Here is a 26,959-nt window from a genome sequence, read left to right on the forward strand (position 1 = left end):
TCTTTACATCTGTTGTGTTCTCTTTATCTTTACATCTATACATCAGGTGTGTTCTCTTCACATCTTTACATCAGGTGTGATCTCTTTATCTTTACATCAGGTGTGTTCTCTTTATCTTTACATCAGGTGTGTTCTCTTCACGTCTTTACATCAGGTGTGTTCTCTTCACATCTTTACATCAGGTGTGTTCTCTTTATCTTTACATCAGGTGTGTTCTCTTCACATCTTTACATCAGGTGTGTTATCTTCACATCTTTACATCAGGTGTGTTCTCTTCACATCTTTACATCAGGTGTGTTCTCTTCACATCTTTACATCAGGTGTGTTCTCTTCACATCTTTACATCAGGCGTGTTCTCTTTATCTTTACATCAGGTGTGTTCTCTTCACATCTTTACATCAGGTGTGATCTCTTTATCTTTACATCAGGTGTGTTCTCTTCACATCTTTACATCAGGTGTAATCTATTTATCTTTACATCTTTACATCAGGTGTGTTCTCTTCACATCTTTACATCAGGTGTGATCTCTTTATCTTCACATCAGGTGTGATCTCTTTATCTTCACATCAGGTGTGATCTCTTTATCTTTACATCTTTACATCAGGTGTGTTCTCTTTATCTTTACATCAGGTGTGTTATCTTTACATCTTTACATCAGGTGTGTTCTCTTTATATTTACATCAGGTGTGTTCTCTTTACATCTTTACATCAGGTGTGTTCTCTTTATATTTACATCAGGTGTGTTCTCTTTACATCTTTACATCAGGTGTGTTCTCTTTACATCTTTACATCAGGTGTGTTCTCTTTATCTTTACATCAAGTGTGTTCTCTTTACATCTTTACATCAGGTGTGATCTCTTTATATTTACATCAGGTGTGATCTCTTTATCTTTACATCTTTACATCAGGTGTGTTCTCTTTATCTTTACATCAGGTGTGATCTCTTTATCTTTACATCTTTACTTCAGGTGTGTTCTCTTTATCTTTACATCTTTACATCAGGTGTGTTCTCTTTATCTTTACATCAGGTGTGATCTCTTTATCTTTACTTCAGGTGTGTTCTCTTTATCTTTACATCTTTACATCAGGTGTGTTCTCTTTATCTTTACATCTGTTGTGTTCTCTTTATCTTTACATCTATACATCAGGTGTGTTCTCTTCACATCTTTACATCAGGTGTGATCTCTTTATCTTTACATCAGGTGTGTTCTCTTTATCTTTACATCAGGTGTGTTCTCTTCACATCTTTACATCAGGTGTGTTCTCTTCACATCTTTACATCAGGTGTGTTCTCTTCACATCTTTACATCAGGCGTGTTCTCTTTATCTTTACATCAGGTGTGTTCTCTTCACATCTTTACATCAGGTGTGATCTCTTTATCTTTACATCAGGTGTGTTCTCTTCACATCTTTACATCAGGTGTAATCTATTTATCTTTACATCTTTACATCAGGTGTGTTCTCTTCACATCTTTACATCAGGTGTGATCTCTTTATCTTCACATCAGGTGTGATCTCTTTATCTTTACATCTTTACATCAGGTGTGTTCTCTTTATCTTTACATCAGGTGTGTTCTCTTTACATCTTTACATCAGGTGTGTTATCTTTACATCTTTACATCAGGTGTGTTCTCTTTATATTTACATCAGGTTTGTTCTCTTTACATCTTTACATCAGGTGTGTTCTCTTTATATTTACATCAGGTGTGTTCTCTTTACATCTTTACATCAGGTGTGTTCTCTTTATATTTACATCAGGTTTGTTCTCTTTACATCTTTACATCAGGTGTGTTCTCTTTATCTTTACATCAGGTGTGTTCTCTTTACATCTTTACATCAGGTGTGTTCTCTTTATCTTTACATCAGGTGTGTTCTCTTTATCTTTACATCTTTACATCAGGTGTGTTCTCTTTATCTTTACATCAGGTGTGTTCTCTTTATCTTTACATCAGGTGTGTTCTCTTTATCTTTACATCTTTACATCAGGTGTGTTCTCTTTATCTGGTGTATCAGTACATCTGTTCATCTTTACCTCTGTACATATTGTCTATTGGGTGCTCTAGGCCCTCCAGATCCACAGTCCTGGTGAAGATTTATTCCGTCGTACCTGAACTTGGTTTTAGTTTCTCCTTGGCACTGACTTGATTGACACATAAACCTAACTTACACACACACACACACACACACACACACACACACACACACACACTACGTTGTCACTCCGTCTCCCCTAGTAACAAGTCAACACGACAGACCTTTGATTTCAGAAGGTTTCTTCATGCTGAGACAGGGAGGGAGGGAGGGATGGAGGGAGGGAGGGAGGGAGGGAGGGAGGGAGGGAGGGAGCGAGGGAGGGAGGGAGGGAGGGAGGGAAGGAGGGAGGGAGGGAGGGAGGAAGGGAGGGAGGGAGGGAGGGAGACAGGGAGGGAGGGAGGGAGGGAGGGAGACAGACAGGGAGGGAGGGAGGGAGGGAGGGAGGGAGGGAGGGAGGGAGGGAGGGAGGGAGGGAGGGAGGGAGTCAGTATTTTGGGGGAAGGAGGGAGTGAGTGAGTGAGAGAGAGATGGTGATGACAAGATATTATACTTTTTTCTTAATCCCTTTTTCCTCCTCTCCTCTTTTTCTCCTCCCACTCTTCCTCCACCTCTCCCCTCTTTTATTTTCTTTCTCTCACTCCTTTTTTCATCCCCCTCTCTCTTTCCATTCCCCTCTCTCTTTCTCTCCATCTTTTCTCCACATCTGCCCACCCAAACGTCCCCGTCTCCCACTCTGCTCTCTAATCATACTCTCTCTCTCTTTCTCTATCGTTCTCTGTCCCCCCCTCACCCCCCTCTACAGCATTATAAACGGGTTTGCGCTACCCCTGAAGTCGGAACACAAGCAGTTCCTGGTTCGAGTCCTGATTCCTCTACACACAGCCAAGTCCCTGTCCATCTTCCATGCACAGGTCAGTCACGCACAGACAGACAGACTCTCTCTCTCTCTCTCTCTCTCTCTCTCTCTGTTCCCCAGTATTAATTGTTAAATAGGCTACCTGGGGCGGCAGGTAGCCTCGTGGTTGGATTAGTAACCAGAAGGTTGCAAGATTGAATCCCCGAGCTGTCAGAATCTGTCATTCTGCCCCTGAACAAAACAGTTAACCCGCTGTTCCTAGGCCGTCATTGAAAATAAGAATTTGTTCTTTATTGACTTGCCTAGTTAAATAAAGGTAAAATTAAAAAAAAAAAAAATATGAGAGAGACTGCAATGTGTACCCTTGGCCACTGGAGAGCAGCCTCGAGTCACACTACATTTACACTGGCTGCAGATCCAGAACAAGTCACACCATCACACCATCCACACCAGTACGTGTGTGTGTGTCTGTGTTTAAAACATGTTGAGCTCTATTCAATCTGTATATACCGTCCGGGTTTTCATTAGCCAATAATTGCCATGCGTCACCCGACCACTTTAAAATGTCCACTGGAGGCATGTTGAAAACATAGTTCATTGTTTGACTTCATATTGTGAGGCACATCCTTTCCTAGAAAATCCCAGCATAGAAATGTGAAGGTTAATTATTTTATGAAGACTTCATAGACAGCGCGTGAGTTTCGTTTATCTGACCATTTCTACCAGCCTGCATGCCAGCTGTGATTTTTCATATGCACATTTTGGAGCAGTTTAATTTCAATAATGATGTTTTTTGTTACTCAAAATCATTGTTGCCTGGTTAATAATGAAAATCTATAGTAAAATGATTATTTTTTTTTAAATCGAAAAAGTTGAAAGGAAACTAATGCCTGAGCATCAGCCTCTGCCACATGAGCACACTGAAATACCGTGATGCCTTGGTGGCTGTAGAGACGAGCTCATGGAACTCAGAGATTGCCAATACAGCTGTTGGCCTATAACGTCTATTTGTCCACTAAGTAAAAATCGATAAACCCAACAAATTAAAACAGGAGAAAATATAGTCTATCGATAAAAAAATCCAGTTATTTCAAATCACATGAATCTATCTAGTCCGCCTGTCTGCCTCCCTTTCTATCTGTCCTGACTTGCGCTATCTCTAGCGCCCTTGCAACATTGCATCAACTAGCCTATTCTGGCGCTCAACGTTTCCTGCAGGGATGAGGTCAGAACAGACAGCTATTTTTACTTAATTAAGGGAAAGAGGAAAGCTATTTTATGACGTTTCCACTGGATACATGGGATCATCAGAATGTGATATGTAGCTCTTTCACACCGAGGCTTGGTGATTATATTAAGGGGGAGAATGTTGGGAAAGATTTTTTTCAAATAGGCCTACTGTGAGGAACGATTGGGCTGTTATTCCCAATGGGTGTAAAGAAAAGAGAGACTTTTTTGACTTCCTGTGTGAGGTGAAGAAAACAGTTAGTGAGAAGCTCAGCTTGTTAGCGGTGGACATGGTGAGTTAACACAATCAGAAATTAAACATCCACAAATGGCCACTTTCCTACATTTGTATGCAGCAGACCCAGGTAGGCTGCGTGCTCCGGGACGTGGGCTCCCTCACCACGAACAAGACAGACACCAGACCCACGATCATTGCTCACATGGAGCACTCCAAACAAAAGACAATGAAAAAAATGGACAACTCGTAAATGATGGTCATGAAATGAATCAGAAACGTGTTTCTCACAAGTGTAGCAGGTTGTGAACTGTGCAAACAGCGTTTCCACTCCGAGAATGAGAACTGGGATTATCGGTAAATTTACTGCTGGTGACATATCTAATTTAGAATTTATCAAAATAAAACATCAAAGGGTACATTAAAACATGAAACAACAAATGCAGAGGAACTGGTGGGGAAACAGCGCAGCGCATTCTGAGGAGAGGCTATCTTCCCTTACAGACTCTTCTTGTCTCAAAATTTGCAATGATACTCAAGCGACATTATCTTCACACATATTCAATATGTTTTTCACTGACAGCCGCAACTCAATAATCAGCTAGTTGTTTTGTCACGCGCTGCCTGTGAAAGCACTTCCTCATATGCCATTTATCGGATATAACCGCGGGAACTGTGGGTTATGATTCAACCAGCAGCACCGCTACCCACCAATATGCTGTTTCTCTCCTGTTCTATTGCTTTCAGATCACCTTTCTTTCGTTGTCCAGAGGCAAAGGGCACAATCCTAGTCATATTAGAACCCATCGTAGTTATGCTAGAACCCATCCTAGTTATTTTAGAACCCATCCTAGTCATATTAGAACCCATCCTAGTTATATTAGAACCCATCCTAGTCATATTAGAACCCATCCTAGGTATATTAGAACCCATCCTAGGTATATTAGAACCCATCCTAGTTATATTAGAACCCATCCTAGTCATATTAGAACCCATCCTAGTCATATTAGAACCTGTCCTAGGTGTTTTTGAACCAATCCTAGTCATATTAGAACCCATCCTAGGTATATTAGAACCCATGCTAGTCATATTAGATCCCATCCTAGTCATATTAGAACCCATCCTAGCTATATTAGAACCTGTCCTAGGTATTTCTGAACCAATCCTAGTCATATTAGAACCCATGCTAGTCATATTAGATCCCATCCTAGTCATATTAGAACCCATCCTAGTCATATTAGAACCCATCCTAGTCATATTAGATCCCATCGTAGTCATATTAGAACCCATCCTAGTTATATTAGAACCCATCCTAGGTATATTAGAACATATCCTAGTCACATTAGAACCCATCCTAGTCATATTAGAACCTGTCCTAGGTATTTCTGAACCAATCCCAGTCATATTAGAACCCATCCTAGGTATATTAGAACCCATCCTAGTCATATTAGAACCCATCCTAGTCATATTAGAACCCATCCTAGTCATATTAGAACCTGTCCTAGGTGTTTTTGAACGCATCCTAGTCATATTAGAACCCATCCTAGCTATATTAGAACCTGTCCTAGGTATTTCTGAACCAATCCTAGTCATATTAGAACCCATCCTAGTCATATTAGAACCCATCTTAGCCATATTAGAACCCATCCTAGCCATGTTAGAACCCATCCTAGTCATATTAGAACCCATCCTAGTCGTATTAGAACCCATCCTAGTCGTATTAGAACCCATCCATCCCATCCTACCCATGCTAGTCATGTTAGAACCCATTCTAGTTATATTCAAACCCATCCTTGTCATATTTGAACCCATCCTAGTCATATTAGAACCCATCTTAGTCATATTAGAACCCATCCTAGTCATATTAGAACCCACCCTAGTCATATTAGAACCCATCCTAGTCATATTAGAACCCATCTTAGCCATATTAGAACCCATCCTAGCCATGTTAGAACCCATCCTAGTCATATTAGAACCCATCCTAGTCGTATTAGAACCCATCCTAGTCATATTAGAACCCATCCTATTTATATTAGAACCCATCCTAGTCATATTAGAACCCATCCTAGTTATATTAGAACCCATCTTAGTCATATTAGAACCCATCCTAGTCATATTAGAACCCTTCCTAGGTGTATTAGAACCCATCCTAGTTATATTAGAACACATCCTGGTTATATTAGAACCCATCTTAGTCATATTAGAACAAATCCTAGTCATATTAGAACCCATCCTAGTTATGTTGGAACTCATTCTAGTTATATTTGAACCCGCCCTAGTCATATTAGAACCAACCCTAGTCATATTAGAACCCATCCTATGTATAGTAGAACCCATCCTAGTCATATTAGAACCCATCCTAGTTATGTTAGAACCCATCCTAGTTATATTAGAACACATCCTAGTCATATTAGAACCCATCCTAGTTATGTTAGAACTCATCCTAGTTATATTTGAACCCGCCCTAGTAATATTAGAACCCACCCTAGTCATATTAGAACCCATCCTATGTATAGTAGAACCCATCCTAGTCATATTAGAACCCATCCTAGTTATATTAGAACCCATCCTAGTCATATTAGAACCCATCCTAGGTATATTATAATCCATCCTATACATATTAGAACCCATCCTAGGTATATTAGAACCCATCCTAGTCATATTAGAACCCATCCTAGTCATATTAGAACCCATCCTAGTCATATTAGAACCCATCCTAGGTATATTATAATCCATCCTAGTCATTTTAGAACCCATCCTAGGTATATTAGAACCCATCCTAGTCATATTAGAACCCATCCTAGGTATATTAGAACCCATCCTATACATATTAGAACCCATCCTAGGTATATTAGAACCCATCCTAGTAATATTAGAACCCATCCTAGGTATATTATAATCCATCCTATACATATTAGAACCCATCCTAGGTATATTAGAACCCATCCTAGTCATATTAGAACCGATCCTAGTCATATTAGAACCCATCCTAGTCATATTAGAACCCATCCTAGGTATATTATAATCCATCCTAGTCATTTTAGAACCCATCCTAGGTATATTAGAACCCATCCTAGTTATATTAGAACCCATCTTAGTCATATTAGAACCCATTCTAGTCATATTAGAACCCTTCCTAGGTGTATTAGAACCCATCCTAGTTATATTAGAACACATCCTGGTTATATTAGAACCAATCTTAGTCATATTAGAACCAATCCTAGTCATATTAGAACCCATCCTAGTTATGTTAGAACTCATCCTAGTTATATTTGAACCCGCCCTAGTCATATTAGAACCCATCCTAGTTATATTAGAACCCATCCTATGTATAGTAGAACTCATCCTAGTCATATTAGAACCCATCCTAGTTATATTAGAACCCATCCTAGTCATATTAGAACCCATCCTAGGTATATTATAATCCATCCTAGTCATATTAGAACCCATCCTAGGTATATTAGAACCCATTCTAGTCATATTAGAACCCATCCTAGGTATATTAGAACCCATCCTAGTCATATTAGAATCCATCCTAGGTATATTATAATCCATCCTAGTCATATTAGGACCCATCCTCGTCATATTAGAACACATCCTAGTCATATTAGAACCATTCCTAGGTGTATTAGAACCCATCCTAGTTATATTAGAACACATCCTGGTTATGTTAGAACCCATCTTAGTCATATTAGAACCCATCCTAGTCATATTAGAACCCTTCCTAGGTGTATTAGAACCCATCCTAGTTATATTAGAACACATCCTGGTTATATTAGAACCCATCTTAGTCATATTAGAACCCATCCTAGGTATATTAGAACCCATCCTAGTCATATTAGAACCCATCCTAGTCATATTAGAACCCATCCTAGTCATATTAGAACCCATCCTAGGTATATTATAATCCATCCTAGTCATTTTAGAACCCATCCTAGGTATATTAGAACCCATCCTAGTTATATTAGAACCCATCTTAGTCATATTAGAACCCATCCTAGTCATATTAGAACCCTTCCTATGTGTATTAGAACCCATCCTAGTTATATTAGAACACATCCTGGTTATATTAGAACCCATCTTAGTCATATTAGAACCAATCCTAGTCATATTAGAACCCATCCTAGTTATGTTAGAACTCATCCTAGTTATATTTGAACCCGCCCTAGTCATATTAGAACCCATCCTAGTTATATTAGAACCCATCCTATGTATAGTAGAACCCATCCTAGTCATATTAGAACCCATCCTAGTTATATTAGAACCCATCCTAGTCATATTAGAACCCATCCTAGGTATATTATAATCCATCCTAGTCATATTAGAACCAATCCTAGTCATATTAGAACCCATCCTAGTTATGTTAGAACTCATCCTAGTTATATTTGAACCCGCCCTAGTCATATTAGAACCCATCCTAGTTATATTAGAACCCATCCTATGTATAGTAGAACTCATCCTAGTCATATTAGAACCCATCCTAGTTATATTAGAACCCATCCTAGTCATATTAGAACCCATCCTAGGTATATTATAATCCATCCTAGTCATATTAGAACCCAACCTAGGTATATTAGAACCCATCCTAGTCATATTAGAACCCATCCTAGTCATATTAGAACCCATCATAGGTATATTATAATCCATCCTATTCATATTAGAACCCATCCTAGGTATATTAGAACCCATCCTAGTCATATTAGAACCCATCCTAGGTATATTATAATCCATCCTAGTCATATTAGAACCCATCCTAGGTATATTAGAACCCATTCTAGTCATATTAGAACCCATCCTAGGTATATTAGAACCCATCCTAGTCATATTAGAATCCATCCTAGGTATATTATAATCCATCCTAGTCATATTAGGACCCATCCTCGTCATATTAGAACACATCCTAGTCATATTAGAACCATTCCTAGGTGTATTAGAACCCATCCTAGTTATATTAGAACACATCCTGGTTATATTAGAACCCATCTTAGTCATATTAGAACCCATCCTAGGTATATTAGAACCCATCCTAGTCATTTTAGAACCCATCCTAGTCATATTAGAACCCATCCTAGTCATATTAGAACCCATCTTAGGTATATTATAATCCATCCTAGTCATTTTAGAACCCATCCTAGGTATATTAGAACCCATCCTAGTTATATTAGAACCCATCTTAGTCATATTAGAACCCATCCTAGTCATATTAGAACCCTTCCTAGGTGTATTAGAACCCATCCTAGTTATATTAGAACACATCCTGGTTATATTAGAACCCATCTTAGTCATATTAGAACCAATCCTAGTCATATTAGAACCCATCCTAGTTATGTTAGAACTCATCCTAGTTATATTTGAACCCGCCCTAGTCATATTAGAGCCCATCCTAGTTATATTAGAACCCATCCTATGTATAGTAGAACCCATCCTAGTCATATTAGAACCCATCCTAGTTATATTAGAACCCATCCTAGTCATATTAGAACCCATCCTAGGTATATTATAATCCATCCTAGTCATATTAGAACCCATCCTAGGTATATTAGAACCCATCCTAGTCATATTAGAACCCATCCTAGTCATATTAGAACCCATCCTAGTCATATTAGAACCCATCCTAGGTATATTATAATCCATCCTAGTCATATTAGAACCCATCCTAGGTATATTAGAACCCATCCTAGTCATATTAGAACCCATCCTAGGTATATTATAATCCATCCTAGTCATATTAGAACCCATCCTAGGTATATTAGAACCCATTCTAGTCATATTAGAACCCATCCTAGGTATATTAGAACCCATCCTAGTCATATTAGAATCCATCCTAGGTATATTATAATCCATCCTAGTCATATTAGAACCCATCCTCGTCATATTAGAACACATCCTAGTCATATTAGAACCATTCCTAGGTGTATTAGAACCCATCCTAGTTATATTAGAACACATCCTGGTTATATTAGAACCCATCTTAGTCATATTAGAACCCATCCTAGTCATATTAGAACCCTTCCTAGGTGTATTAGAACCCATCCTAGTTATATTAGAACACATCCTGGTTATATTAGAACCCATCTTAGTCATATTAGAACCCATCCTAGTCATATTAGAACCCATCCTAGTTATGTTAGAACTCATCCTAGTTATATTTGAACCCGCCCTAGTCACATTAGAACCCACCCTAGTCATATTAGAACCCATCCTATGTATAGTAGAACCCATCCTAGTCATATTAGAACCCATCCTAGTTATGTTAGAACCCATCCTAGTTATATTAGAACACATCTTAGTCATTATAGAACCCATCCTAGTCATATAAGAAACCATCCTAGTCATATTAGAACCCTTCCTAGGTGTATTAGAACCCATCCTAGTTATATTAGAACACATCCTGGTTATATTAGAACCCATCTTAGTCATATTAGAACCCATCCTAGTCATATTAGAACCCATCCTAGTTATGTTAGAACTCATCCTAGTTATATTTGAACCCGCCCTAGTCACATTAGAACCCACCCTAGTCATATTAGAACCCATCCTATGTATAGTAGAACCCATCCTAGTCATATTAGAACCCATCCTAGTTATGTTAGAACCCATCCTAGTTATATTAGAACACATCTTAGTCATTATAGAACCCATCCTAGTCATATAAGAAACCATCCTAGTCATATTAGAACCCTTCCTAGGTGTATTAGAACCCATCCTAGTTATATTAGAACACATCCTGGTTATATTAGAACCCATCTTAGTCATATTAGAACCAATCCTAGTCATATTAGAACCCATCCTAGTTATGTTAGAACTCATCCTAGTTATATTTGAACCCGCCCTAGTCATATTAGAACCCATCCTAGTTATATTAGAACCCATCCTATGTATAGTAGAACCCATCCTAGTCATATTAGAACCCATCCTAGTTATATTAGAACCCATCCTAGTCATATTAGAACCCATCCTATGTATATTATAATCCATCCTAGTCATATTAGAACCCATCCTAGGTATATTAGAACCCATCCTAGTCATATTAGAACCCATCCTAGTCATATTAGAACCCATCCTAGTCATATTAGAACCCATCCTAGGTATATTATAATCCATCCTAGTCATATTAGAACCCATCCTAGGTATATTAGAACCCATCCTAGTCATATTAGAACCCATCCTAGGTATATTATAATCCATCCTAGTCATTTTAGAACCCATCCTAGGTATATTAGAACCCATTCTAGTCATATTAGAACCCATCCTAGGTATATTAGAACCCATCCTAGTCATATTAGAATCCATCCTAGGTATATTATAATCCATCCTAGTCATATTAGAACCCATCCTCGTCATATTAGAACACATCCTAGTCATATTAGAACCGTTCCTAGGTGTATTAGAACCCATCCTAGTTATATTAGAACACATCCTGGTTATATTAGAACCCATCTTAGTCATATTAGAACCCATCCTAGTCATATTAGAACCCTTCCTAGGTGTATTAGAACCCATCCTAGTTATATTAGAACACATCCTGGTTATATTAGAACCCATCTTAGTCATATTAGAACCCATCCTAGTCATATTAGAACCCATCCTAGTTATGTTAGAACTCATCCTAGTTATATTTGAACCCGCCCTAGTCACATTAGAACCCACCCTAGTCATATTAGAACCCATCCTATGTATAGTAGAACCCATCCTAGTCATATTAGAACCCATCCTAGTTATGTTAGAACCCATCCTAGTAATATTAGAACACATCTTAGTCATTATAGAACCCATCCTAGTCATATAAGAAACCATCCTAGCCATGTTAGAACCCATCCTAGTCATATTAGAACACATCCTGGTTATATTAGAACCCATCCTAGTCATATTAGAACCCATTCTAGTCATATTAGATCCCATCCTAGTCAAATTAGAATCCATCCTAGTCATATTAGAACCCATCCTAGGTATATTAGAACCCATTCTAGTCATATTAGAACCCATCCTTGTCATATTAGAACCCATCCTAGTCATATTAGAACACATCCTGTTTATATTAGAACTCATCCTAGTCATATTAGAACCCATCCTAGGTATATTAGAACCCATCCTAGTCATATTGGAACCCATCCTAGGTATATTATAATCCATCCTAGTCATATTAGAACCCATCCTAGGTATATTAGAACCCATCCTAGTCATATTAGAACCCATCCTAGTCATATTAGAACCTGTCCTAGGTATATTATAATCCATCCTAGTCATATTAGAACCCATCCTAGGTATATTAGAACCCATCCTAGTCACATTAGAACCCATCCTAGTCATATTAGAACCCATCCTAGTCATATTAGAACCCATCCTAGTCATATTAGAACCCATCCTAGTCATATTAGAACCCTTCCTTGAGGTGTGTGCGTGTGTTCATCTCTGTTGAAGTGTGTGTGTGTTTTGTATCTAAACATCTATTTGACCTACATTTATTTAATCAGACGCCCACTGTTCAGATCCATGTATTTTTATTAACACACACACAGAGAGAGAAAGAGCACAATTACCAATCTCCATTCACTCAAATGGGACACCATTCTCTACATAGTATATAGTATATTATTAATATATTGTATTAGTAGTGTCAAATCTCCTAAACCCTATCCAAACAGACTACAATACCCATAATCCCTCACCTAACAACAGAACCCAACTGTGTATTTACCCTGGGCTTGTCACTAATCTGACTCTAATACGTTAAACGGTTTAACTCCTGTCGTCTCATTTTAATCACTCATTCTTTCCTGCTTTGCTCATTAATCCCTCGCTCCTTTCACCCTCTACCTCTGTGCCACCCCTCGGCGAAAGAAAGGGATGACGGGATGGAGAGAGAAAGAGAGGGAGGGAGGGAGGGAGATGGATGGAGAAAGTTAGGGATGAAGAGAGAAAGAAAAGTGAAAAAGACGAAGAGAGATGGAGAGAGGGAAAGAAACTGAGAGGAAGGCAGAGAGATGGAGAGAGACAGAGAGAGAGAGAGACAGAGAGAGAGAGAGAGAGAGAGAGAGTGAGAGAGAGAGACAGAGAGAGAGACAGAGAGAGAGACAGAGACAGAGACAGAGAGAGACAGAGAGACAGAGAGAGAGACAGAGAGAGAGACAGAGAGAGAGAGAGACAGAGAGAGACAGAGAGAGAGAGACAGAGAGAGAGAGACAGACAGAAAGAGACAGAGAGAGAGACAGAGAGAGAGAGACAGAGAGAGACAGAGAGACAGATAGAGACAGAGAGAGAGAGAGAGAGAGAGAGAGAGAGACGGTATAAATGTAGAGGGGGTGGGGAGACAGTATAAAGGTAGAGGGGGTAGGGAGACAGTGTAGAGGGGGTGGGGAGACAGTGTAGAGGGGGTAGGGAGGCAGTATCAAGGTAGAGGGGGTGGGGAGACAGTATAAAGGTAGAGGGGGTGGGGAGACAGTATCAAGGTAGAGGGGGTAGGGAGACAGTGTAGAGGGGGTGGGGAGACAGTGTAGAGGGGGTAGGGAGGCAGAAAGAGAGAGACAGAGAGAGACAGAGAGACAGAGAGAGACAGATAGAGACAGAGAGAGAGAGAGAGAGAGAGAGAGAGAGAGAGAGAGAGAGAGACGGTATAAATGTAGAGGGGGTGGGGAGACAGTATAAAGGTAGAGGGGGTAGGGAGACAGTGTAGAGGGGGTGGGGAGACAGTGTAGAGGGGGTAGGGAGGCAGTATCAAGGTAGAGGGGGTGGGGAGACAGTATAAATGTAGAGGGGGTAGGGAGACAGTATCAAGGTAGAGGGGGTAGGGAGACAGTATAAATGTAGAGGGGGTAGGGAGACAGTATCAAGGTAGAGGGGGTAGGGAGACAGTATCAAGGTAGAGGGGGTGGGGAGACAGTATCAAGGTAGAGGGGGTAGGGAGACAGTATCAAGGTAAAGGGGGTGGGGAGACAGTATAAATGTAGAGGGGGTAGGGAGACAGTATCAAGGTAGAGGGGGTAGGGAGACAGTATCAAGGTAGAGGGGGTGGGGAGACAGTATCAAGGTAGAGGGGGTAGGGAGACAGTATAAAAATAGAGGGGGTAGGGAGAGAGTATAAACTCTAAAATGTCAGATCCCCTCAGGGCAGGCTGTGACATCACTCCTTCCGAAGTAAACACACACACACTCCGTCGCCACGGTGCCCACTCGCCACGGCAACGAGGCTGGGCGGAGGGGCAACCGCAAAACACACACACACACTTGAGGCTGCCTCCAATTTGGAAAATGTATCTTTCCAATCCTTAGTGCTGTAATCCGGTGTGATCAGGGTTTTACATCCTATTGTATTCCCACTCTACGGAATGTGTGTGTGTGTGTGTGTGTCTCTGCATGTGTGTGTGTGTGTGTCTGTATGTGTGTGTGTGTGTGTGTGTGTGTGTGTGTGTGTGTGTGTGTATGTGTGTGTGTGTGTGTGTGTCTGTATGTATGTGTGTGTGTGTGTGTGTGTGTGTGTGTATGTATGTGTGTGTGTGTGTGTGTGTGTGTGTGTGTGTGTGTGTGTGTGTGTGTGTGTGTCTGTATGTGTGTGTGTGTCTGTGTGTGTGTATGTGTGTGTGTGTGTGTGTGTGTGTGTGTGTGTGTGTGTGTTAACCTGCTGTATTTGTCCCTCTACAGCTGGCATACTGTGTGGTCCAGTTCATGGAGAAAGATGCCACGGTCACAGAATACGTAAGGCTTTGCATTTCTGATCTCTGACCAAACACTAGACCTGCCAGGCCACAGGCTATTCACTTCCTGTTTCACTTCCTGTTTCACTTCCTGTTTCTGTCCTGTACAGATCATACGAGGGCTGCTCAAGTACTGGCCCAAAACCTGCACCCAGAAAGAGGTGACAAATCTGTGTGTGTGTGTGTGTACTCAGGTGTGTCTCTGTTTATGGTTTGTTTTGGTATAAGGTCATGTTTTTCTCCTGTGTGTGTGTGTGTACTAGGTGATGTTCCTAGGGGAGATAGAAGAGATACTGGATGTGATTGAGCCGTCTCAGTTTATCCGTGTTCAGGAGCCTCTCTTCAAACAGATCACTGCCTGCATCTCAAGTCCACACTTCCAGGTACACACACACACGCACGCACGCACGCACGCACGCACGCACGCACGCACACACACACACACACACACACACACACACACACACACACACACACACACACACACACACACTTACTTCCAGGTTAGTAACCTAACCTCTAAACTTTAACCTCTCTGTGTTGTAGGTAGCAGGGAGGGCTCTGAACCCTAACCTCTAAACTTTAACCTCTCTGTGTTGTAGGTAGCAGAGAGGGCTCTGTACTTCTGGAACAATGAGTACATCCTGTCTTTGATAGAGGAGAACAGTCAGGTGATTCTACCGCTGGTCTTCACTACACTCTACAGAGTCTCCAAGGAGCACTGGAACCAGTGAGTGACCTCTAACCCCTGATCTCTAACGCCTAACCCCTGACCTCTAACCCCTGACCTCTAACGCCTAATCCCTAAACCGTGACCTCTAACGCCTAACTCCTGACCTCTAACGCCTAACCCCTGACCTCTAACGCCTAACCCCTAAACCGTGACCTCTAACGCCTAACACCTGACTTCTAACCCCTGACCTCTAACGCCTAACCCCTAAACCGTGACCTCTAAAGCCTAACCCTTGACCTCTAACGCCTAACCCCTAACCCCTAATGCCTGACCTCTAACCTATAATGCCCAATCTCTAAGTCTGTATGACCTCCATGATCTCCGCAGATATACCTCTCTAATCCTTCCTCCACTCTTTCTGTCCTTCACTTTTCCGCCATCCCTCCCCTACCTCTCCATATATCTCTAATTCCATCCATCTCCCTCCATCTCTCTCCATCCATCTCCTTCCATCTCTCTCCATCCATCTCCCTCCATCTCTCTCCATCCATCTCCCTCTATCTCTCTCCATCCATCTCCCTCCATCTCTCTCCATCCATCTCCCTCCATCTCTCTCTCCATCCATCTCCCTCCATCTCTCTCTATCCATCTCCCTCCATCTCTCTATCCATCTCCCTCCATCTCTCTCCATCCATCTCCTTCCATCTCTCTCCATCCATCTCCCTCCATCTCTCTCCATCCATCTCCCTCCATCTCTCTCCATCCATCTCCCTCCATCTCTCTCCATCTATCTCTCTCCATCCATCTCCCTCCATCTCTCTCCATCCATCTCCCTCCATCTCTCTCCGTCCATCTCCCTCCATCTCTCTCCATCCATCTCCCTCCATCTCTCTCCATCCATCTCTCTCCATCTCTCTCCATCCATCTCCCTCCATCTCTCTCCATCCATCTCCCTCCATCTCTCTCCCTCCATCTCTCTCCATCCATCTCCCTCCATCTCTCTCCATCCATCTCCATCCATCTCTCTCCATCCATCTCCCTCCATGTCTCTCCATCCATCTCCCTCCATCTCTCTCCCTCCATCTCTCTCTCCCTCCATCTCTCTCCCTCCATCTCTCTCCATTTCTCTCCATCTCTCTCCATCTCTCTCCCTCCATCTCCCTCCATCTCTCTCCCTCCATCTCCCTCCATCTCTCTCCATCCATCTCCCTCCTTCTCTCTCCCTCCATCTCTCTCCCTCCATTTCCCTCCATCTCTCTCCATCCATCTCTCTCCATCCATCTCCCTCCATCCATCTCCCTCCATCTCTCTTCATCCATCTCCCTCCATCTCTCTCCCTCCATCTCTCTCTCCCTCCATCTCTCTCCCTCCATCTCTCTCCATTTCTCTCCATCTCTCTCCCTCCATCTCCCTCCATCTCTCTCCCTCCATCTCCCTCCATCTCTCTCCATCCATCTCCCTCCTTCTCTCTCCCTCCATCTCTCTCCATCCATCTCCCTCCATCTCTCTCCATCCATCTCCCTCCATCTCTCTCCATCTCTCTCCATCCATCTTCCTCCATCTCTCTCCCTCCATCTCTCTCTCCCTCCATCTCTCTCCCTCCATCTCTCTCTCCTTCCATCTCTCTCCCTCCATCTCTCTCTCCCTCCATCTCTCTCCCTCCATCTCTCTCCCTCCATCTCTCTCCGTCTCTCTCCCTCCATCTCTCTCCCTCCATCTCTCTCCCTCCATCTCCCTCCATCTCTCTCATCCATCTCACTCCATCTCTCTCCATCTCTCTCCCTCCATCTCCCTCCATCTCTCTCCCTCCATCTCCCTCCATCTCTCTCCATCTCTCTCCATCCATCTCACTCCATCTCTCTCGCTCCATCTCTCTCCATCTCTCTCCCTCCATCTCCCTCCATCTCTCTCCCTCCATCTCCCTCCATCTCTCTCCCTCCATCTCTCTCCCTCCATCTCTCTCCATCTCTCTCCCTCCATCTCTCTCCCTCCATCTCCCTCCATCTCTCTCCCTCCATCTCCCTCCATCTCTCTCAATCTCTCTCCATCTATCTCACTCCATCTCTCTCCATCTCACTCCATCTCTCTCTCTCTCCATCCCTCTCTCCCTCCATCCATCTCCCTCCATCTCTCTCCATCCCTCTCTCTCTCCATCCATCTCCCTCCATCTCCCTCCATCTCTCTCCATCCATCTCCCTCTATCTCTCTCCCTCCATTTCTCGCTCCCTCCATCTCTCTCCATCCATCTCTCTCCATCCATCTCCCTCCATCTCTCTCCATCCATCTCCCTCCATCTCTCTCCATCCATCTCTCTCCATCCATCTCCCTCCATCTCTCTCCCTCCATCTCCCTCCATCTCTCTCCATCTATCTCCCTCCATCTCTCTCCATCCATCTCCCTCCATCTCTCTCCATCCATCTCCATCTCTCTCCATCCATCTCCCTCCATCTCTCTCCCTCCATCTCTCTCTCCCTCCATCTCTCTCCATCCATCTCCCTCCATCTCTCTCCATCCATCTCCCTCCATCTCTCTCCATCCATCTCCCTCCATCTCTCTCCCTCCATCTCTCTCTCCCTCCATCTCTCTCCCTCTCTCTCCCTCCATCTCACTCCATCTCTCTCCATCTCTCCCGTCCATCTCCATCCATCTCTCTCCCTCCATCTCCCTCCATCTCTCTCCATCCATCTCCCTCCATCTCTCTCCCTCCATCTCTCTCCATCCATCTCTCTCCATCTCTCTCCATCTCTTTCTCCATCTCTCTCCCTCCATCTCTCTCTCCCTCCATCTCTCTCCCTCCATCTCTCTCTCCCTCCATCTCTCTCCCTCCATCTCTCTCCCTCCATCTCTCTCCATCCATCTCCCTCCATCTCTCTCCCTCCATCTCTCTCTGCCTCCATCTCTCTCCATCTCTCTCCCTCCATCTCTCTCCCTCCATCTCCCTCCATCTCTCTCCCTCCATCTCCCTCCATCTCTCTCCATCCATCTCACTCCATCTCTCTCCATCTCTCTCCCTCCATCTCTCTCCATCTCTCTCCCTCCATCTCCCTCCATCTCTCTCCATCCATCTCCCTCCATCTCCCTCCATCTCTCTCCCTCCATCTCTCTCCATCTATCTCCCTACATCTCTCTCCATCCATCTCCCTCCATCTCTCCATCCATCTTCCTCCATCTCTATCCCTCCATCTCTCTCCCTCCATCTCTCTCCCTCCATCTCTCTCCCTCCATCTCTCTCCCTCTCTCTCCCTCCATCTCTCTCCCTCCATCTCTCTCCATCCATCTTCCTCCATCTCTCTCCCTCCATCTCTCTCTCCCTCCATCTCTCTCCCTCCATCTCTCTCTCCCTCCATCTCTCTCCATCCATCTCACTCCATCCATCTCTCTCCCTCCATCTCTCTCCCTCCATCTCTCTCCATCTCTCTCCCTCCATCTCTCTCCCTCCATCTCCCTCCATCTCTCTCCCTCCATCTCCCTCCATCTCTCTCCATCCATCTCACTCCATCTCTCTCCATCCATCTCCCTCCATCTCTCTCCCTCCATCTCTCTCCATCCCTCTCTCCCTCCATCCATCTCCCTCCATCTCTTTCCATCCATCTCTCTCCCTCCATCTCTCTCCCTCCATCTCTCTCCATCTCTCTCCCTCCATCTCTCTCCCTCCATCTCTCTCCCTCCATCTCCCTCCATCTCTCTCCATCCATCCATCTCTCCATCCATCCATCTCTCTCCCTCCATCTCTCTCCCTCCATCTCCCTCCATCTCTCTCTCTGCAGGACAATAGTCTCTCTGATCTACAACGTTCTGAAGACCTTTATGGAGATGAACAGCAAACTGTTTGATGACCTCACTGCCTCTTACAAAGTGGACAAACAGAAGTGAGTGATAGTGTCCTTTAGTGTCCTTTAGTGAGTGATAGTGTCTTTTAGTGAGTGATAGTGTCCTTTAGTGTCCTTTAGTGAGTGAAAGTGTCCTTTAGTGTCCTTTAGTGAGTGATAGTGTCCTTTAGTGAGTGATAGTGTCCTTTAGTGTCCTTTAGTGAGTGATAGTGTCCTTTAGTGTGTGATAGTGTCCTTTAGTGTGTGTATGCGAGTGCATGTTTACTCTCTCTCTCTCTCTCTCTCTCTCTCTCTCTCTCTCTCTCTCTCTCTCTGTCCCAGGGAGTTGAAGAGGGAGCGTGAGCGTGCAGAGCTGTGGCGGGGGTTGGAGGAGCAGAAGGAGAGGAGGCTTCAGACCCTGGGGGAGACCAGTCGTAATCAGAAGAACCTCCAGGAGAGAGGGGAGCCTCCTCAGCCCTCCTCCCCACAGACGGCACTCCCTAAGCAGCCAGACCTCAAGCCCAGTGGACCCTCCTCCACCACCTAGAGCCAGACAGAGAATCAGTACCAGAGCCACAGAGTACAGAACATACTGATACAGTTAGCACACACACACACACACACACACACACACACACACACACACACAAACTTACACATAGCCATACACAGGCATAACATATACTGTATACACACACTCATGCAAAGTGTACACAAACACAAAATATGAATTGACTCACACACACACACAAACACACACTAATTACATACACAGACTGAACACACAGACTGAACACACAGAGAACACACTGACTGAACACACAGACTGAACACACAGACTGAACACACAGACTGAACACACAGACTGAACACACAGAGAACACACTGACTGAACACACAGAGAACACACTGACTGAACACACAGACTGAACACACAGACTGAACACACAGAGAACACACTGACTGAACACACAGACTGAACACACAGACTGAACACACAGACTGAACACACAGAGAACACACAGACTGAGTACACAGAGAACACACAGACTGAGTACACAGAGAACACACAGACTGAGTACACAGAGAACACACAGACTGAGTACACAGAGAACACACAGGCTGAGTACACAGGAGAACACACAGACTGAAAACACAGACTGAATTACACAAGCAGCCCTGTACACAAGTGGTTCCCAACATGTTTTTAACTGAGGCTCACCTTGATGGGATATAGGATTCTGCACTTATTTATTTGTATATTGGTAATGACCTCCATCTCATCTGTCCCATACAGCAAAATCATCTATTTCCTGTTGACAAACGTTTATTCTAGATTAAATAGTTTTTTTGTTAACTATTTTCATAGTTCCTTACTCATGATGATTAAGTTGTGTGTACCCCTTTAAGTGTTTCCCGCGAATTCAAGAACTATAAGAAAAAAAATGTAGCTACGATAAAATAGGTGTTTTTATTTTTTGACAGACACCCGTTTTTCTGTTTTTCTGTCATTCATTAAGATGGAACCACGGACACGATGTCGTCCATACTCCGTTTGTTTATATGGTACAGCTAACAGAGCATTCACACCTATCCACGCTAGCCCTGCCCTCATGTGGGTGTTAGCAAGCAAGCTAGGTAGTGCTACGTATCAACAGCCATTGTCAGCCAATTCAGTAAGTTGGAAGCCATGTGAGCTTTCGATTGGTCACTTGCGTCACGATATTCTCTGAGGATTTGCATAAAGTTGAGCGTTACCCAACTTTAGTCCCTCCCTGCCCACTTCCCCTCGGCCACTTCCCCTCGCCCACTTCCCCTCGACCACTTCCCCTCGCCCACTTCCCCTCGCCCTCTTCCCTCGCCCACTTCCCTTCGCCCACTTCCCCTCGCCCACTTCCCTTCGCCCACTTCCCCTCGCCCACTTCCCTTCGCCCACTTCCCCTCGCCTCCCTCCCCTCGCCCACTTCCTCTCGCCCTCTTCCCCTCGCCCACTTCCCCTCGCCCACTTCCCCTCGCCCACTTCCCCTCGCCCTCTTCCCTCGCCCACTTCCCCTCGCCCACTTCCCCTCGCCCACTTCCCTTCGACCACTTCCCTCGCCCTCTTCCCTCGCCCACTTCCCCTCGCCTACTTCCCCTCGCCTACCTCCCCTCGCCCACTTCCCCTCGCCCACTTCTCCTCGCCCACTTCCCCTCGCCCATTTCCCCTAGCCTACTTACCCTCGCCCACTTCCCCTAGCCTACTTCCCCTCGCCCTCTTCCCCTCGCCCTCTTCCCCTCGCCCTCTTCCCCTCACCCATTTCCCCTAGCCTACTTACCCTCGCCCACTTCCCCTAGCCTACTTCCCCTCGCCCTCTTCCCCTCGCCCTCTTCCCCTCGCCCTCTTCCCCTCGCCCACTTCTCCTCGCCCACTTCCCTTCGCCCTCTTCCCCTAGCCTACTTACCCTCGCCCACTTCCCCTAGCCTACTTCCCCCCGCCCTCTTCCCCTCGCCCTCTTCGCCTCGCACTCTTTCCCTCGCCCACTTCCCCTCGACCACTTTCCCTCGCCTACTTCCCCTAGCCTACTACTCCTGTTTTCCTTCCGTTGAAAAGTGAATGAGGCTCTGTGGTTTCATCGCCCAAAACGTGTTGTGTGGAAATGCACTGTAATCAGATTGGCCGGTGCTAATGGGGTCTCATTGGCCAAGTAAAATGTCACCAATGACTTTGTTTGGTGATGCGCCACCCCTCAAAGGATCCAGTTGTAACAACAGCCTGAGAACACTGCACTTGAAACAAACAGACAGATGAAACCATGCGATGTTTAGTGTTTTATCTGACCGCCGCTGGGGATCCTAAGTCAACATCCCAGGTGTCATTCCACCAGTCACGTTTCTAAGTAAGTCTTCATTACATTTAGGAAACGTTTTATGGCCTGAGAGTTCCTCAAGGCCTACCATACACACTCTTAACACTACAATACCACACACACTCTTAACACTACAATACCATACACACTCTTAACACTACAATACCACACACACTCTTAACACTACAATACCATACACACTCTTAACACTACAATACCATACACACTCTTAACACTACAATACCATACACACTCTTAACACTACAATACCATACACACTCTCAACACTACAATACCACACACACTCTTAACACTACAATACCATACACACTCTTAACACTACAATACCATACACACTCTTAACACTACAATACCATACACACTCTCAACACTACAATACCACACACACTCTTAACACTACAATACCATACACACTCTTAACACTACAATACCACACACACTCTTAACACTACAATACCACACACACTCTTAACACTACAATACCACACACACTCTTAACACCACAATAACATACACACTCTTAACACCACAATACCATACACACTCTTAACACTACAATACCATACACACTCTTAACACTACAATACCATACACACTCTTAACACTACAATACCACACACACACTCCCTATCTCAAACTAAACATATTTCTCATTCTCTTTCTTTCTCTCTTTCTCTTTCTCTCTCTCTCTCTTTCTCTCTCACACACGCACACACACGCACGCACACACACGCACGCACACACACGCACGCACGCACGCACACACACACACACACACACACAAACACACACACACTGAGACCCACTGGTACTGGTTCTAGCTGGCAAGGTTTCGATATGGAACTGCCCTCCCAGTTCTGCGACAGGGACTTTTTACTGTCCCAAAAGATGAAGAGGAATGATGATGATGAAGTTAAAATAATATTGTTCCTTCTTGTATTCTTCTCAACTGCTGATGTTTTTATATGTCTGAATATTACCATGTTATAACCATATTATGACCATATTATGACCATGTTATGACCATGTTATGACCATATTATAACCATGTTATGACCATGTTATGACCATATTATGACCATATTGTAACCATATTATGACCATATTATGACCATGTTATGACCATATTATGACCATATTATGACCATGTTATGACCATATTATGACCACATTATATTATAACCATATTATGACCATATTATATTATAACCATATAATGACATATTATGACATATTATGACCATATTATAACCATGTTATGACCATATTATGACCATGTTATGACCATATTATGACCATGTTATGACCATATTATGACCATGTTATGACCATATTATGACCATATTATATTATAACCATATTATGACCATATTATGACCATATTATGACCATATTATAACCATGTTATGACCATATTATAACCATGTTATGACATATTATGACCATATTATATTATGACCATATTATGACCATATTATATTATAACCATATTATGACATATTATGACCATATTATGACCATATTATATTATGACCATGTTATGACCATATTATGACCATGTTATGACCATATTATATTATGACCATATTATGACATATTATGACATATTATGACCATATTATGACATATTATGACCATATTATGACATATTATGACCATATTATATTATAACCATATTATGACATATTATGACATATTATGACCATATTATATTATAACCATATTATGACATTATGACCATATTATGACCATATTATGACATATTATGACCATATTATGACCATATTATATTATAACCATATTATGACATTATGACCATATTATGATCATATTATGACATATTATGACCATATTATGACCATATTATATTATAACCATATTATGACATATTATGACCATGTTATGACCATATTATGACCATATTATGACCATATTATATTATAACCATATTATGACATATTATGACATTATGACCATATTATGACCATATTATGACATATTATGACCATATTATGACCATATTATATTATGACCATGTTATGACCATATTATGACCATGTTATGACCATATTATATTATGACCATATTATGACATATTATGACCATATTATGACCATATTATATTATAACCATATTATGACCATATTATGACCATATTATATTATGACCATGTTATGACCATATTATGATCATATTATGACATATTATGACCATATTATGACCATATTATATTATAACAATATTATGACATATTATGACATTATGACCATATTATGACCATATTATGACATATTATGACCATATTATGACCATATTATACTATGACCATGTTATGACCATATTATGACCATGTTATGACCATATTATATTATGACCATATTATGACCATATTATATTATAACCATATTATGACCATATTATGACCATATTATATTATAACCATATTATAACCATATTATAACCATATTATGACCATATTATGACCATATTATGACATATTATGACCATATTATGACCATGTTATGACCATATTATGATCATATTATATTATAACCATATTATGACATTATGACCATATTATGACCATATTATGACATATTATAACCATATTATGACCATATTATGACCATATTATATTATAACCATATTATGACATATTATGACCATGTTATGACCATATTATATTATAACCATATTATGACATATTATGACCATGTTATGACCATATTATGACCATGTTATGACCATATTATGACCATGTTATGACCATATTATGACCATGTTATGACCATATTATAACCATGTTATGACCATATTATGACCATGTTATGACCATATTATTATAGTGTTGGTTGGAAACTCCTTTAGTGTAGCACTCCTAAAGCAGAACTAGGGCACGGCCCAAATCACAACTTATTCACTACGTAGTGCAGTACTTTTGACCAGGGCCCATAGATAGGGTTAGCCCATAGGGAATAGGGTGCCATTTGGGATTCAATACAGTGTTTGATTTGGGATGACCCTTATGCTGCTGGGATGCTGCGACCCCTGACCCCTGCTAGATTAAAACTGTTCTGTCATTATTATTGTCTTGTTTATAATTGACTGATTAATTGATTTCTTAATTGGTTGATTAATTGATTTCTTAATTGGTTGTTTGATTGATTGAGAGTCAGAATACGACATGTTCTTTTAGCAATATTCTAATTTGTTTGGGATAATGTGTGTAGGGGGGTACGATACGGAGGGGGTGTTTCTGTGACCCCTCCTTAGGGCTGTGTCCCAAATGACACCCTACTCCCCTATGTAGTGCACTACTTATGATCAGGACCTATAGGGGTCTGGTCAAAAGTAGTGCACTATATAGGGAATAGAGTGACATTTGGGACACATAACCTCATGTCTACCACCTTGAATTTTGTCCTTAATATCACACTGTCTTACTGTACATCTGTGTATTATGATTCACTCATTTGATGAAATGATTTACAATTTGTTTTTATATTGTTGTTATGTTTGTTGATTTGGTCGATATCTGATATTTATGATCTTTTTTATTTGCTCTTTGGAATTGTGACCTTATTGCAGGAAGTTGGCAAAGATTAGAAGTTAGTGTGTGTGTGTGTGTGTGTGTGTGTGTGTGGTTCGAGTGTAACAGTGACAGGAGATGTGTGTAGGAACAGGGTTTGAATCAGAATGTAACACGTCTGATTGATTGTGAATCTGGAGGTTCTGCTGGCATCTTGTTACCGAGACAACCAAACCAGCAGCCTTCAACACTCTTCTAACGGTTTTTCATTGAAACAAAACTAGAATATCCTAGAAAATAAACAAACCTCACTATCGTTAAAACTCACTTCCTGATTTTTGCTAGTTTACCCACAATTCCCCCATTAATCAGTCAGTTTTCTGGGAGATGAATCATCCCTCCCACTATTCTGTTCTAGAACCAGAATAATTATATTCTGGAGTCGGAACCCAGTTTATCAGAGGAGAGAAGACTCTTCATCCCTCCCTCCCTCCCTCCCTTCAGTCAGTAGAATTATAGAACGGCAATAATAATGGGGTTGAATATATATGTGTACGTAGCATCACTAAACTAGAATTGCACTGTCCTCCTGGTTTGGTCTGTAGGCTAAATGTTGCTTAGAAACATGATGATGACCAACAGCCGGAGAGATGAATGTACAGTCGAGTCAAACTGGGCTTGTAGTGAGGAGATGATGTGCTAAATGAACTTCACTTTGAGAAAACAAACGGAGGAGTGTGTGTGTCCTTTTTTAATGCGCTATTGGTTTTTTAAAGGTAATATAAATTACAATACTGGATGTGAGTACAACACATACCCTGTCTCTCTTTCTCTCTCCTCATGGTCTCTCTCTCATGATCTCTCTCCCTCTCTCTCCTCATGATCTCTCTCCCTCTCTCTCCTCATGATCTCTCTCCCTCTCTCTCCTCATGATCTCTCTCTCTCTCATGATCTCTCTCTCTCGTGATCTCTCTCTCCCATCATGATCTCTTTCTCCCTCTCTCTCCTCATGATCTCTCTCTCTCTCTCTCCTCATGA

General features: G+C 42.2%; 2 protein-coding genes across 2 annotated transcripts in view; both read left to right on the forward strand.

Moving 5' to 3' along the window:
- The window catches only part of ppp2r5b (protein phosphatase 2, regulatory subunit B', beta), a 42,791-nt gene extending 22,465 nt beyond the window's left edge, over positions 1-20,326 (forward strand). Inside the window, exons 7-13 of the mRNA XM_036987186.1 lie at positions 2,837-2,945; positions 14,991-15,044; positions 15,154-15,204; positions 15,307-15,426; positions 15,646-15,773; positions 19,484-19,585; positions 19,868-20,326. Of these exons, the coding sequence (XP_036843081.1) occupies positions 2,837-2,945; positions 14,991-15,044; positions 15,154-15,204; positions 15,307-15,426; positions 15,646-15,773; positions 19,484-19,585; positions 19,868-20,072 (769 nt within the window). The 3' untranslated portion in view covers positions 20,073-20,326. The remainder of the gene's footprint in view (positions 1-2,836; positions 2,946-14,990; positions 15,045-15,153; positions 15,205-15,306; positions 15,427-15,645; positions 15,774-19,483; positions 19,586-19,867) is intronic.
- Positions 20,327-21,062: 736 nt separating this feature from the next.
- On the forward strand, positions 21,063-21,831 carry LOC118966153 (extensin-like). The gene is made up of 2 exons (XM_036989238.1): positions 21,063-21,091; positions 21,294-21,831. The coding sequence occupies exons 1-2, from the start codon at positions 21,063-21,065 to the stop codon at positions 21,829-21,831; spliced, it is 567 nt and encodes a 188-aa protein (XP_036845133.1).
- The last annotated feature ends 5,128 nt before the right edge of the window (positions 21,832-26,959 follow it).

The sequence above is a fragment of the Oncorhynchus mykiss genome, chromosome 9 (genome assembly GCF_013265735.2).
Source record: "Oncorhynchus mykiss isolate Arlee chromosome 9, USDA_OmykA_1.1, whole genome shotgun sequence".
Taxonomy (NCBI): Eukaryota; Metazoa; Chordata; class Actinopteri; order Salmoniformes; family Salmonidae; genus Oncorhynchus; species Oncorhynchus mykiss.